Below are 15,409 nucleotides of genomic sequence, written 5' to 3'. Positions count from 1 at the left end.
ACATCTACTAAATGCATGTCATACTAGTTTTCAAGGTTTTTAGTTACGTGCAACGCGATTCTGAAGCTCAATATGTCGGTCGGTTGGTTGGTCGATTGGTCGGTAAACACTAACTTGAGCACGCGACTGGCCTTGTTAATGATCTTCCGAACTGGTGAACAAAACGATGCGGAAATAATCGATGGAGCGTATGTTCTATCATTAATTTATACTATAAAAACACGATGTCTTCTTGTTAAAATAAGGAAGTTCTACGTACAAATATATCCTGCCGATCCTTATTCCTGTTACCAGATAGTTGTAATGTAATTATGAACGCTTGACACGACAAGAGGATCGGAGGAAACCTGAGAATGAAAAAAATGCGCCAAACCGAGTAGCCTATATATTATACATTATTAATTTGTATTTACTAACTCGGTCGGGGTAGGCCTATAACAGCAGCTTTTTGCGAAACGAGTGTTTTATCTTGTATGTTGTACTTTTTTGAGAATAAAATAATAAAGATTTTGATTGAGTCACATAGTTTAGTTTTGGGGTATGTCGGTCGGTCCACAACTTGCGTCGTTTTTCCAATCTGTGTTTGTTCAATCACCATTACGTCATGTCATTTTTAATCCAGCAAGAATCTATTAATAACTAATAATGTGATAACGTTGGTTTAATTGTACAATATACAATTATATTATCAGTAATTGACAACAAAATTTCTATTAAAAAGTACCGTATAGTCTAAAGTGTTATACGGACTTTTGAAACAGATCAACTGTCCATCAGTGACCAGATACAATCAAATGATGATGAACCCTCGAAAATATTAACATAAAATAATACATCATATGAAAAATTGTCTGCCATTGATGGAAAATCTAGCCAGACAAAGTTTAGCGGAAGAGCATCAAGCAAATCAAAGAAGTAGTAGTAATTAACTTATTGTATTTATTGGCCTTTACTGTATTGTAATTAAGTATTTCTATAAACATTGATTAGATATAGATAATGTGAATTATCACTTATAACAAACCTGTTCAAATTTGATTGGTAATTTACTCATCACGTGCCGTTTGACTTACCACAAACTCATAAACATTTATTATTATTATTAATATTTTTAGGTTAAAATAGGTTTAATATTTCTATCATGTGTTGTATTAGGCCACAATATATTCGGATTTGCCAATACCAGCTTTTCTGAAAACTTTCCCGAAACCAGACTTTTTAAAGTCTAAATTAAATTAAAGTTCCAAATTCTCTGTTTTACCAATATCCACACACCAATGTTTGCCTATCCATGTGGTCCGGTATTTGGATGTTCCTACATCTGTAGCAATTAATATGAAAGACTTTCCACATGTTATTATTTCCGATACAGGAGTAAAACCAAAATAGATAATCATTAGAATATTATGATAGAGGGTAGTTTTTAATCTAACTTTTACATACAAGTTCTAAAAAGCTATACTTCGTGTGTTATAAGCATATATTAAGTAGGCCTACATTTGTCAATCTTGGTTACAGGCTTCCAATATTATTTTCAAGCAATGCAATGTTGCCTAATTTGCCGGCAACAATTTTCAGTTTGTGTCCTCTCTTTCGTTAGCCTATCACGTTGGGTTTTCATCTGTTGTATTATCTATTTAACCTGCTTGTACAGTATTTCTTATCCAATCGACATAGTTTTCAACACGAGTGTAAACACCAAAGAAACCAGGTTTGGCACAACCGTTGCCCCAGGATACAATTCCATGCACAAAATAAGCCAGGTCATGATTTCTGAACATCAAAGGCCCACCGCTATCTCCTTCACAAGCGTCTTTGCCTCCTACAGTCCAGTATATAAAAATAAATTAACATACGTGTGATAATTGATGCTGGTTGCAATAAAATGATGTACATAAAAAACAATCATCATGACATACTGTAGAATCCTACTGTCATCAATCAGTATTGATAATAATGAATACATGAATGATAAGAATTTGTATAGACGGAATGTTTTTTCAACGGTCTTTGATTGCAGGAGGAATGAAAAAAAAGTATGGTCAGTCAATCAATCTGTCGATTTTGTTGTTAGTGGGTTGGTCGATCGTCTTTACGTTTAACATTATATCTGTGTACCTTGAATCGTTCAATTTCAATCTTGTCAGTAATCCGAACTACTATCACCATACTGTAATCGTATTAAGATCTACCATCATTTAGATTCAAAAGAAAATGGCTTAGATGCGTTCAACAAAATGGGGACCTACCGACCGACCAACCTAACAAACAACTTTCAATAACTTAAACGCACGTTGGCAACTAATTCTACATGACTTCACATTTTTCTAAAGTTGTTTTGCTGTTACACCTACTAATGACTGTATTGTGTTTATTTGTCGATACAGTAATAAATACTCATACCATCTCTTTCTCCTGCACACACCATGTTTTCCGTGACTTCTAATTCTTCTTCTATGTTTTCTTCCAGTGGTCGGAACGCATCGGCACATTCTTTTCTTGAAACAAGAGGAACGTACACCTCTCGTAGGTCATTTGAAATCGATTGATATTGAGAAACTCTTCCCCATCCGATTACGATACCTTTTCGTGAAGGTGCATCAGCGTGGTCAATATTTGTTTTATTGTTATCGGTTGTGTTACTTTGTTCAGGGAGACAGATGGGACGTATTACACGGGAGAACTGCACAGATTGGTTTAGTTTAATAAGAACAATGTCGGCATCATATGAAGCGTTGACATCGAATTGTGGGTGAACTACAAACTTTTCTGGATGAGCCTAAAAGAAACAGAAAATGGTTATAAAAACTTGTCTTGTGTTTGCTAAATTGACATTTATCAAACTAACGTTTCAAAGTACATTTATGTACTAGATATTTTTATTATGTTCCTTCTTGGTGGCTCGTGGATTAAAATGTCATTATTTTGAAAGTTATATCATGGATGAAATTCTGTATCATTGACGATTATCTGCTTACCTCTATTCTATTATCATCTGGTTGACTTGACAGTTGAGCCGATCCAAGATAGATATCAACTGAAGTGATTGGGAGTATCAATCTACCGAATTGTTTTTTAGTATCGTTTAGACAATGTGCGGCTGTCATTATCCACTGTTCGTTTAGTATAATTCCTCCACAAATGCTCTCCGAATATTGATATTTCTGTCTTCTAATTCTCAGTAAGGCCTGCCATGGCCATGATCCTGGGACTGCTGCTCTTCCTCCATAAATACGACCTAATATACCTTCTTCCCGTGGCCGAGGGTTCGGGGGAACATCAGCTTCACCACAAATCGGTTCACAGACTGGTTCTTCAGGACGCCATACACCTTTAGCAGTACAGACTCGACTACTTTCACTTTCTAAAGTCAAATCATAATATGTGTCACATTCATACAACACGTTATTTCCGAAAGTGAAGTTGTTCTTACGACTTCTCCATGTACCATGAGGAATGGACGCTGGCCTGTTGCATTCAACAATTTGGCATTCTGTTACTTCACCTGACCAGCTGCCATCTGCTCTACAGGACCTTGCTGCTGATCCTCTTAGAATATAGCCTTCGTTGCATTTAAATGTAACCGTAGATGGGTATGTAAAATCGTCACCGATTAGTACTCCGTAGCTGGGTGCCGTTATATCAACACATGGTTTGCCTGTGAATGGAAGAACCTATGATATGACATTTTATTATCATGGTCCTATGTTTTCTGTTCCAGAATTTACGGTGTCTGAACACTGCAGTTTTATTAGTTAGGCCTACTTTCTACTAAATGGTTTAAACCAATACTCATTAGAACTACACGAGTAATAGCATTTTATTCAATAGTTAGACGTTAGCTTTAAATCACGATAGAAGCCCGTAACTACCATGTATAGGATTTTTATGGAGGGGTTCGAAGGTGGAGTTCGAAAGTAGAGCCTTTTTAATGAACCAATCAATTACGCGTTAATAAATGTGAAAAATATAATATCTAAGGCGGACTTCAGTGGTGAGTGAGAGGTTTCCACAACACCATGATTGGGTGTTCGAACACAGTTGAAAGCAACTCCCTGGATACGGGCCAGTAATAGTTCATTGATTGTAGTATAATTAATAGTTAATACTTTCGTACTTCAAGTTTTAAAAATGGACCTTTCGATTATTACATCTGAAAAGGTGTCACGACAGCATAAACAATTTTAGAATTCAATTTTTAAGAATATGACAATATTTGTTACCACTTTAAATCTATATTCACCTGTAGTACTATAAACAGCCTTAAATCCACGCCCTGATAATAGACCATCAGAATGCATCGATAACCTGAGAACATTGTCTGTAGTAGTAATGTTAGGTGGAATCTCAGATCCGCAGAAAGGACCAACAACGTTGCCACCACCATTTTCAATCTGTAAAAATGTAAAGGGTGTCATGTATCGGCCCGTTTGAATGTAAATAGAAAGCATCCAAGACAGATCACAGTAGTTTTTATTTATTGGTATCTTAAAACAGCACAAACTAAAAAATATACATGTTTTGGTAAACATTTAGACTTGCTCCAAGTCAGTATTTATTGTCTTTTTTATGTCATTCCACACGTCGTCGTTTTAATTTTAGTCTGAAAACTCAAGTAGCCTAAAACACGTATAAAACGCCAGATGTGCAAAAATATTTATATTTTTACTAAAATTAAGACAAAACTCCGCCTGGAGCCAAGACTAGTAAACATTCAACCTTTGTTAGTGAGTGAACTTAGTAGTAATTTGTACAGTATACAAATAATGAATGACAATAATGAGTGCGATGGTACAAATAATTTCATGAATAAATAACGTCTCCGAAACCAAAATCAAAATATTGATAGACACCTACCTTTAAAAAGTCATAGGGGCACTCAACGTCGGGATGGTCTTCTAACTCAAAGTCTATGAAATTCAAATTGATGACGTAACCTTGATCCACGTTGATTGTCCAATCACAATCAAGTTGTCGAGGGTATTTTATGGGATAATCAGGAGAATTGACTTCACCCTCATTGGAATACAACCTGTTTCCTGAACATTCCACTGTTATAAAAAAAAAATTAAGCATTTTTTAAATATATAATATATATTTTTTTAATCTCTTTCGCTCCATTTTTTTGGCTAAAAATGTAGCTATTGAACCCAGCATATGAAAAATGACCTTTTTATTAGTTAGTTGCAACAGCAAATAAGAAAGCAGAAAATCGTGGTTTTTTTATGTCGTATATGTTTACACGTGGTATAATCACGAGCGCCTAGCCTACAATGGTTTATTTTCTGAGAGATTGCGGGATATTTAACAAATGCCCACCGCAATTTACTTTTCTATGTTATTAATTCAAACAAAAGTTCTGAGCGTTTCAATGGCTATTATAATAGAACAAACGTTTACATTCTTACATATCGGGTACAGTATTGTAAAACACCCTCTTCCAACCAGTTCTAGATTAATAATAATGATATATTCCTCTCCATATCAATAACCAATTACTACCTGTGCATGATGATAAGTCCGAGTGCAACTCGTATCCCCGGCGACAGGAACAATAAAATCCTCCAAAGTAGTTGCGACAGTAATGATCACATCCGCCATTTTGTTCTTGGCATTCATCAATATCCTTCGCAATATAGTGCGCATAAAAACCATAGAAATTGAGCTCATTCGAAAAATCTGAGTGATATTCAACTGTAAGTTGGTTGTCCAATGACGTGTATAGGATGTCACCTGGTGTACTGCGAGCACCGATGTTGTCTCCTCCACAAAGGTTCGCCAGTTCGTTGCCATTAGACGAAATCTGAAATAAAAATGTTTAAAAGAATAGCGTGTTGGTTTGTGGTATTAAAAGCATAAGTGGTGACCTGTTTTTTCATTATCGTCACGTCACCGTTTAATATCATTAACTTCAGATTGGTTACCAATAGGACGTAGCGCAAGGACGTAAGTTATGAAAGAACTGACAGTCGGTTGTCATCGGTGCGCTGCGTTCTAGTGGGAACCAAGCTTAGCGCCGTCAAAATTACCATCAATACACATAGCTTTACTTTTTTGTGAGGTCATACCACTTTTATGATTTTTTTATCATATTTTGTGTGATTAACACTAATTAAAACACAAAATAAATAATATAACAAGCCATTTTAAAGAAATTGTGTTTCTTGATAAAATTAAAATTGTATTTGTTTGAGTTTGTTTCCTCTGCGTTTTCTTCTACTCACCTTAATGTAATCATATGCACAATTATTGGAGTACTCAAGATCAAAGTCTTGGAAAGTTAGTTCTATTCTTAAACCACGCTGGACCGTGATATTCCACACTTTATCGGTGTTATCCGTGTAGGCGTCTGGATAATTCGGACTGGATAGCTTGCCAAACAATCCACCAGAATTAATAAATTCGGTAGCTCGGACCAAATTCAGTGATAGAAACAACGTCAGGGTTCTAGAATTTAAATATATGATTCGCCATTGAAGACCATAATTTAGTTTTTCATCATTTGATGAGAAATACATTGATGTTCACCTTCATCATATGATTAGAAATACATTGATGTTCACCTTCATCATTTGATTAGAAATACATTGATGTTCACCTTCATCATTTGATGAGAAATACATTGATGTTCACCTTCATCATTTGATGAGAAATACATTGATGTTCACCTTCATCATTTGATGAGAAATACTGTACATTGATGTTCACCTTCATCATTTGATGAGAAATACATTGATGTTCACCTTTATCATTTGATCTGAAATATATTTATGATCACCTTCATCATTTGATCAGAAATATATCGATGATCACCTTCATCATTTGATCAGAAGTACATTATGATCACCTTCATCATTTGATCAGAAATACATTATGATCACCTTCATCATTTGATAAGAAATACATTGATGTTCACCTTCATCATTTGATCAGAAATACATTATGATCACCTTCATCATAATGATGAGAAATACATTGATGATCACCTTCATCATTTGATGAGAAATACATTGATGATCACCTTCATAATTAATGATAAAAAATACATTGATGATCATTTTCATCATTTGATCAGAAATACATGGATGATCACCTTCATCATTTGATCAGAAATATATTGAGCATCTTTATCATTTGACCAAAACGAGATTTTCTCATTAGGATTTTCGAAAATTATGTTAAAAAATAAACAAATACATGTTAAATAATAATGCCTACCGTATCATTGTAAAGATCTTCATTTTCCACCCATGAAATTCACAAGAGAACTGTAGATCGACCAACAAGGAAGAAGTGTAACTATTCTTTACAATTAACTGTTCCTCCTATCGAAACATAATGTAAAATGAGACTTTCCTTTCAGTGTATACAGGAATACATCCGTGATTGTATTTAATATTTCCGTTTTTGTTTCCTTAATGTGTTCGGGTACATAGTCCAAGAAAAAGAATAATAATAATGTCATCCGAATGCCACTTTACACAGACTAACGGTAATGGTAAGCTGTAAGCAGAATAACAAAATAGATTCGTTATTTCCGCTGCTGAGCGGACGGTGGTTGCGCGGAAACCAGCTCAGGTTAGATACAGATTATACGTGAGAAAGCACGCTACCGCTCATCTATAAATTGCCCTTTCACGACCCTTAATGAAAATATAAGCACTTTCTATTTGTCTTTATTTGTAAAACTTAATGCAACACAAAGGATCAACATTATTATCAGTTAACATGAGGCGTAAATGATATTTTGGTCCTCTCTCCTTCATCTTCTTGTTGTGTGTGTAATGTATTGTACCATATGGACAATTGTCTGAAATAAAAGTTGAATTGAAAAATTACCAGAATATAATAAATAAGAAAGTTTAATGGGTCGTTGTTAGAAGAATAAATTATAGAAATCACATGTGTATCATGCTGTCAGGGATAAGTGCGTCTAACTTCACTACGAAATTGCGCGCTTAGAATTTTGCGCGTAATTTAGAATTTAAGGAATCAAAGTTTTAAAAGCTATTTAAACAAAAAATAGGTAATCACACAAGTTTATTAAAAAGAAATCGCTTAAAATAAGTAAAATTATTATTAGTTGGCCTCTGAGGCTAGGCATCTCCGTCCACGTGCAAATATGAACGTTTACCGTTTAATATTGTATGTCTTTTTCTCTGCTTATGTTGGTGGTAAGTTTGTTATTTTGTTTATGTTATTAGTCTTATTAGGCTAGGCTAGGCATATGCTAGACCTAGGCCTAGGCTAGACTTAGGCCTAGGCTAGGCCTAGTAAGTCTAGGCTAGCCTAGGCTATGGCCTACCTCAGGTATACCCAGGGTCTAGTGCCAAAGGCCTAGGCTAGGTAGACTTTTTCTTCCTAATAGAAAGGAATCTAGCCCGTATGCTTAGTCTAAGTCATCTCCATGGTCTAAAGTGGTATGCAGTGTATATGCCCTACAGTACGGTAATTATTAGTAACTTGGCCTCATCACATCTTTATAACATTCATTGTGAATGGTAAAAATTATGCTTTAAGTCGTTCAATTCATCAATTAGTTTATCAATTATTTTATCTTAATAGGAAGCTTGGAGTATGGCCATGGCCTAGGCCTAAATGGAAAAGATAAAATAAACCGAAAATCTTCTCTGCAAACACTAGATTTAATGGAAAAAATAAAAGAACAATTGAGTAGCATAGACGAATATAATGAATTAGAAAGTTTTAATGACGTTCTTGACAACATTGCAGTTGCTGATCATGACTACAAAGTTAAAGAGATGATGGAAGAAAGTCTCTTGTTGGTTGCAAATCTAAGCAATGTTGAAAAAAGTACACGTTTTAAAACAAGTGTAACGCCACTACCGTCATCATTTCGCCTAACAGCAGAAACAGTGCCCGTCTATATGTCAACAGCAGCCAATAATATGCGAACAACTGATGGTTATTACGCAGACCGAAGTGAAACAGATGAAGTGTATAGGCCTCCTACATATACACCATCAACAAATAATACTAGTAGTACATCGGTGAATCTTATAACGGAAGTATTAGATTCTTTAATTACGAAGAACTACATGCACATTACAGACGCAGAACTAAATCTATTGAATGAATTGTTACAAAAAATTACAGTAAGCGAAGGAAAATTTCGTACAAATAACTTTGAATTGATTGCCGAAATCGTTCATACAATAGTATCTTTAAAGAACAAGGATAACTTTTCAAGAAACGATGAAGCTGAAACAACAAATTTACAAAACATTGAATCGCTAACAAATATTCTGAGATTTCTTTATCAAAGCAATGTTGAGTTCTCGAAAGGAGAAATCGATCGACTGAAATGGCTGATTAAACCCATTGACGATAGTTTTGACACGTTTGAAGTGTTTTCAAATATCAAAGACTTAGAAAATGCAATGAATCTTACAAATAATAGTAAGCCTACTTTCAAAGAAGTTTCACAATCACAAGACTATAAAAAACAAGTTAAGTCAATATTTACTCCTGCTGTAACAAAATCAGCACAGGAAACAGAAAATACACAAGTTGAAACCTTAAAAGACAATCTAAACATACAGACAACTAGGGAAGGATATACTAACAAGCACATTTTGGAAAATAACTCAGTGAATGCCTTGCAAAGTCACTCAAAGACATTTCTTGATAAAAGTTTACTTGACTTGTTGTATTCTTCAAACATCCAAAATGAAGATTTTGTGAAATTAGATTTGGAAATATTTCTTGCAAAAAACTTTAACATATCCGCATCAGATAAGGGTGTTAGATGGCTAATTAATAACATGAAGACTGTTCTAAATTTTAATAACGATGTAATGAATCTTACAAATAATAATACTGCCAAAGAAGGTTCTCATTTACCAGATTATCAAATACAAGTTAAGACAACATTTACTCCTGTTGTAACAAAATATACACAAGAACTGACAAAATTAGAAGAAAATACAGAAAAGGAAAATCCAAACATACAAACAACTACGGAACATCCATTTTTGGAAAATGAGACAGTGGATATTTTGCAGCCTAATCCAAAGATACCTAATGGTAAGAATTTACTCGACATATTTCCCTCTTCAAACTTCACAAATGAAGATTTTGTGAAATTAGATCTAGACATATTTTTGGCTAACATCTTTAACATATCTGTATCGAAAGAGGATATCATGTGGCTAATTGGCAATATGACGACTGTTTTAAATGTTACTCACGATGTAAAGAATCTTGGAAATATCGCAGAAGTTTTTAATTTAAATGACTACCAAACAAAAGCTAAGGCACAATTTAAACCAGAAGCAAAAAAATCAGCAGACGCAAAGGGACAGATAAAATCATCAGAAAATGCACAAGTTGACATATTAAATAACAATCCATTCATTCGAACAACTACGGAACAATCTGAGAAAGAAATCTTGAAGAACAACACGGTGAATATTGTGCAAGCACACCGGGTGATAACTAATGAGAGCTTACTCGACATCAATCATTCACAAGACTATCGAGCCAAGTCAACATTTACTGCGCCTACGAATGCAGCAAAATACAACACTCTGAAAGAACGAACTATGCCAGAAGAAGATTATCATGGTGTAATATCAAAGGCAGAGCTAACTACGTACCAATATAAAAAGGACCGTTTAAAGAATAACACAGTGGATGGTAACACATTACACAACTTTATTAATTCTTCAAATTTAGAACATAAAGAATCCACGAAATTAGGTCTTGATATATTTTTGGCTAAAAACTTTAACATTTCCATATCAACAGATGATATTATGTCGCTTATTTATAACATGACGACTAATGTTAATAACGATGCAATTGATCTAGCGGATTATGAAAATCTTTATGAACTTTTTTTAAAAGACTATCAAACATCTACGTCAATATCAACTACGAAAGCAACTAAACCTGACACGCCTGAAATACTGAGAACACCAGGAGAAAATCTTAATGAACTTTCTTTAAAAGACTATCAAACATCTACGTCAATATCAACTACAGAAGCAACTAAACATGACACGCTTGAAAGACTGAAAACACTAGGAGAAAATCTTGATGAACTTTCTTTAAAAGAACATCAAACATCTACGCCAATATCTACTACGAAAGCAACTAAACCTGACACACTGGAGAGACTGAGAACACCAGGAGAAAATCTTGATGAACTTTCTTTAAAAGAACATCAAACATCTACGTCAATATCAACTACGAAAGAAACTAAACCAGACACGCTGGAGAGACTGAGAACACCAGGAAAAAATCTTGATGAATCTTCTTTAAAAGACTATCAAACATCTATCTCAATATCTACTACGGAAGCAACTAAACCAGACACGATGGAGATACTGAGAACACCAGGAAAAAATCTTGATGAACTTTCTTTAAAACAATATCAAACATCAACTTGGGAAGCAACTAAACCAGACACGCTGGAGAGACTGAGAACACCGGGAGAAAATCGTCAAGTTGTAATGTCAACAGTCAATCTAAATGGACAGGCACTTATTCAACAATTTGAAACGAACCTTTTGGAGAATTACACAGTAAATACAATGCAGACTAACACAGAGATACTAAATAGTTTTCTCAATATTATTAATTCTTCTATAACAAAAAATAAACATGTTACCAATTTAGATCTTGATTTATTTTTGGCTAAAAACTTTAGCATGGCCGCATCAGGAGAAAAAGTTAGGAATCTAATTGACACCTTAACAAATGTTTTAAATGTTACTAAACATGGTCGATCAAAAGAAGTTGGTGATCATACAAAAACAAAACTGACAATAAAAGAATTTACAGCAGTGACCACGAATGAAGTGCAATTTCAGTCAGATAACCGAAATGCTGAAGAAAACGACAGCTTGCCTTACAAAATAACAGCCTCGAAAACATCAACTACACAGAGTTCCGACTTATCAGATGTGTCATCACGGACACTGGCAAACATAGATACAATGAAAACTCAACTGGATTATAATATGAGAGGTTCAGACGATCGTTTATCGACACATAGTGACGTGCTGACAACTGCAGAAACGGGTAACATTTCATAGTTAATAATATCAAGTCTTTTTGTAGACGAAGGACCAACAATGAATCCACTTAAAACTAAATTCACGTCTCCTTCCGTCAATCGTCGAAATAAAACCTCGACATTTTACCTAAATTATAGCACTTTCCTATAATGTAGAATTTATATTTAAAAGTATAGAAAATAATCTTTGTGATACTAGGCATAATTCAGAAGAACAAGACGTTAATGAAGACATCATGCTTACATTTCTAACTCGGTTAGGTTATTCAGTATCTTTGAAAAGAACCAATTAATCCACGCAGCTGCAGCTGGAGAGATGATGATTACAAAAGCGTACAATAGGTAGTTTTTGCGACGACCTTTGTGAGATCATAGATTGCCTTGATGAGACTTAGGAACTAGTTGTGAACATGTGTAAACAGTGGGACGTGCTTCCTCACTTGAATCCTCTCGACAGAGTTCTTGTTTAGACAACAATCAACAAATCGAAAGCTCCCTATGGCAGATTAGTGACAGATCATATTATTTCTTGATAATTGGCGCTTCTTATTTCTTCTTAGAGCCAATATTTACGACGAAAACTCCTTATAAATGGTCTGAATGGGCAAGCTGGCAGGCATGCTCGGTGACTTGTGGTAAAGGTATCAAAGTTGCAACCAGAGAATGTAAACTTTACATTGAGTCGCTTGAAGTTAAATCAAACCTGTGCAAAGGCAATGCAACGAAAGTTGACGAGTGCGTGCAGTCGTATTGTAAGTTTGTATCTTTCTAATACGTCATCAACATTTTTTACATCGACTATCGTTTTTTGCATATGTGACGCTTCACCTGCACCCAATCTCAGTATAGCTTCGGTATGAGCTGAAAAACGATCAAAGCGTCTGTATTAAATTCTAAACTATCAAACTAGTTTGACAAAAAAATGTGATATACTCAAATATGGTAGTGATATCACCAATATGGTAATTATATGACATCATCATGTCCATAATGAGCACATCACATAAAGTTTGACACAAAGTTTGGTATTGTAGACAGAGCTTTAGAGCATGCACTTTAGTTGGATATTTTTCTAAAATAAAATACATTTAAGAACAGTTAAATTATAGGAGCGGAAAAAGAATACTTTATCGTTAACTTAAATGAGAAATAGAATATTTTGTTTCATTTTATCATGATTATTCTTAAGCCTTGTCTACACTATCAAACTTTATGTGTCAAAAAAGTCTGATGTGCCTATATATGGTAGTGCTATGCTTAAATATGGTAGTGATATGACATCATCATGTCCATAATGGGCACATCACATTTTGTTGACACATAAAGTTTGATAGTGTAGACAAAGCTTTACTGTAGGCCTACCACCAAATAATATTGTTTTAAACCGATTTCTTCTACAGGTCCTTTGTCGAAAGATCATCAAACCACAGCGAGTTATGAATATTTTAATTCTACAAATACAACTGATTGGATAATCAATGAGATGAAGAAAGAGAAACGAGAAATCCAGGTTGTAGACGTAATCATTACCATTGTAGTAGTATTCATTGCGTTGCTTATTATATTTGTTACCATTCGGATCCGATCTATAATGATGATGGACGATAAGTCAGACATAGAAATATCTCGAATTAGCAAGTTCAGTGGAAAACCAAAAGGTCTCATCAAGAAACACGCCCAATGGTTGAAGGAATTTGGAACGTCCATGAAAAGTAAAAAGCAGCCACAAACCGATACAACAACGAAAAACATCAACATTGACCAGTTTCTTAAAGAACTAGATGAAGTTGAAAGTGACTGCAGTGACTAGCCTTTATAGTTCTAGCTACTCAGAACTACTTTTTTTTTTAAACCGAACGTTGTTTATAAACCATATCAAAACAATCATTATTGATTTTAGACGGGATTTTAGACCTAGGCTTTTAAAAATAAATTTATAGCTGGTGGTGTTTAAATATGATTTGTTTTGCTCATCACAATTCTTATACAAAACACACACGAAACGTCATTCATATTCATAATAGATACAGTATGTTGAAGAAAATGCATTCCTATTTATACTATGAATACCTTTGGAGGGAATTTTCAATATACTAATTTTCGCCTATCATTACGCCTTCGATAATGTTAACACTATCTGTACACTGTTTATGACGAGACTTATTTCAAAATATCGCATTTTACCCGCAACTATACTGCGAAACAGATATGCGACATTATTTGTAGCGTGGTGTATTGAATGCACTGAACATACTGTAATATACTGTCGTACCTCGAACATTGTTCCCGACAAAATATACATTACAGTGTAACTGATTTAATAATCATACTCACTAAATATAGACAAGACAATAAAATGATTTATTAATATTATATTATAGTTGTTCCTTACATTAAATGCAATACTAAACACATTCGTTGAGTCAATATATAATTAGTACAGATGTGTTCTATTTACTTATCTATATATTTCTAAATACAACTTATAGAATAATTGCCTTTTTATGACATGTTTTAACTTTATCATTGGATCTTGTCAAAAAAAATAACATAATTTATTTATTTTTTAATATGTAAATTGGCAGTATACTTTGATCAAGATTTATTTTATGTTTGTAGCATAAACAACGTCAAGGATAACACTTTGATTCAATCAAATTAAAGTTTGAATCTGAATCTTAAAAACTAACTGTCCCTTTACAATAGTTGAAAATACCCTGAATTGTCTTAAGCCCGGCGCACACTAGAGCTTTCGGCTGAGCCAACTGGCACGAGTAACACTTGACTCACAGTGTGCGCCGGGGAATTCGTGAGGAATCGGCCACGCGTGCCGCTCTGAGGAAAATATCTATCGTGTTTAATATTTTTTGGCACGCGTGCCATTTTCCTAAAGTGTGCGCCGAACGCGAGCAGATAGCTCACTAAAGCCTGGTTTCCAGTCGACGTAAGACTTGCTTCCGCTTACGATTGCGTCGTTTTCTTACGATTACGCTTGCGTTCCGATCAGTAGACCAAAAACTAACGTCGACACAAAATTGTCATAATCGCGTTGGACCGCAAACATTTAGATTATTACATGTGCTGATTCCGTCGTTACGAAAGTTGAATTTATCGCAAGTCTGTCCTTCTTGCGCTTACGTCGAGTTGAATTTTTTCCTTGCGACAACACTGGCTCATACATTCCTCGCGAAAAGAGAGGAGGCCATTTTCCAAAACATAAACAGTGAGCAGTGAGATTTCAATATGGTTATTCGTAGGAGAGGACGTGAGTTGGCCAAAAAGATACTTTATTTAAGAATATTAACGAGAAGGATTAAGAGGAGAAAGGAGTTGAACAAAGCACCAAGAATCCACAAGTTCTGGGAG

General features: G+C 34.6%; 2 protein-coding genes across 3 annotated transcripts; one reads left to right on the top strand and one right to left on the bottom strand.

The window, feature by feature from the left end:
• Positions 1-660: 660 nt before the first annotated feature.
• Positions 661-7,324, bottom strand: LOC140044803 (mannan-binding lectin serine protease 1-like). The gene is made up of 8 exons (XM_072089479.1): positions 7,219-7,324; positions 6,225-6,447; positions 5,503-5,803; positions 4,858-5,051; positions 4,244-4,394; positions 2,979-3,658; positions 2,404-2,779; positions 661-1,822 (listed from the first exon to the last, which is right to left on the bottom strand). The coding sequence occupies exons 1-8, from the start codon at positions 7,239-7,241 to the stop codon at positions 1,638-1,640; spliced, it is 2,133 nt and encodes a 710-aa protein (XP_071945580.1). The 5' UTR covers positions 7,242-7,324; the 3' UTR covers positions 661-1,637.
• Positions 7,325-8,066: 742 nt separating this feature from the next.
• On the top strand, positions 8,067-14,430 carry LOC140044799 (uncharacterized). Of its 2 annotated transcripts, XM_072089473.1 has the most exons (4): positions 8,067-8,174; positions 8,566-10,047; positions 12,604-12,795; positions 13,444-14,430. In XM_072089473.1, exons 1-4 carry the CDS (start codon positions 8,123-8,125, stop codon positions 13,851-13,853), a joined length of 2,136 nt encoding a protein of 711 aa, XP_071945574.1. In that variant the 5' UTR covers positions 8,067-8,122; the 3' UTR covers positions 13,854-14,430. The 2 variants fall into 2 exon arrangements, with proteins under 2 accessions (XP_071945574.1, XP_071945573.1); XM_072089472.1 differs by lacking the exons at positions 8,067-8,174; positions 8,566-10,047 and adding an exon at positions 10,107-12,048.
• Positions 14,431-15,409: the final 979 nt, after the last annotated feature.

This window comes from Antedon mediterranea, chromosome 3 (genome assembly GCF_964355755.1).
Source record: "Antedon mediterranea chromosome 3, ecAntMedi1.1, whole genome shotgun sequence".
NCBI lineage: Eukaryota > Metazoa > Echinodermata > Crinoidea > Comatulida > Antedonidae > Antedon > Antedon mediterranea.
The sequence above is the reverse complement of the archived record's forward strand: the minus strand, read 5'-3'. Positions and strand labels throughout refer to the sequence as shown.

What these genes read in the sequence shown, in the direction of transcription:
- LOC140044803 (XM_072089479.1), bottom strand. Translation starts at nt 7,241, where the DNA reads ATGAAGATCTTTACAATGATACG. An exon ending in AAGATCTTTACAATGATACG is followed by an intron (nt 6,448 to 7,218) that starts GTAGGCATTATT and finishes TTTAAATTCTAG; the next exon opens with AACCCTGACGTTGTTTCTAT. An exon ending in GGACTTATCATCATGCACAG is followed by an intron (nt 5,052 to 5,502) that starts GTAGTAATTGGT and finishes TTTTTATAACAG; the next exon opens with TGGAATGTTCAGGAAACAGG.
- LOC140044799 (XM_072089472.1), top strand. Translation starts at nt 10,167, where the DNA reads ATGTGGCTAATTGGCAATATGACGACTGTTTTAAATGTTACTCACGAT. An exon ending in GCTGACAACTGCAGAAACGG is followed by an intron (nt 12,049 to 12,603) that starts GTAACATTTCAT and finishes ATTTCTTCTTAG; the next exon opens with AGCCAATATTTACGACGAAA. An exon ending in CGAGTGCGTGCAGTCGTATT is followed by an intron (nt 12,796 to 13,443) that starts GTAAGTTTGTAT and finishes TTTCTTCTACAG; the next exon opens with GTCCTTTGTCGAAAGATCAT.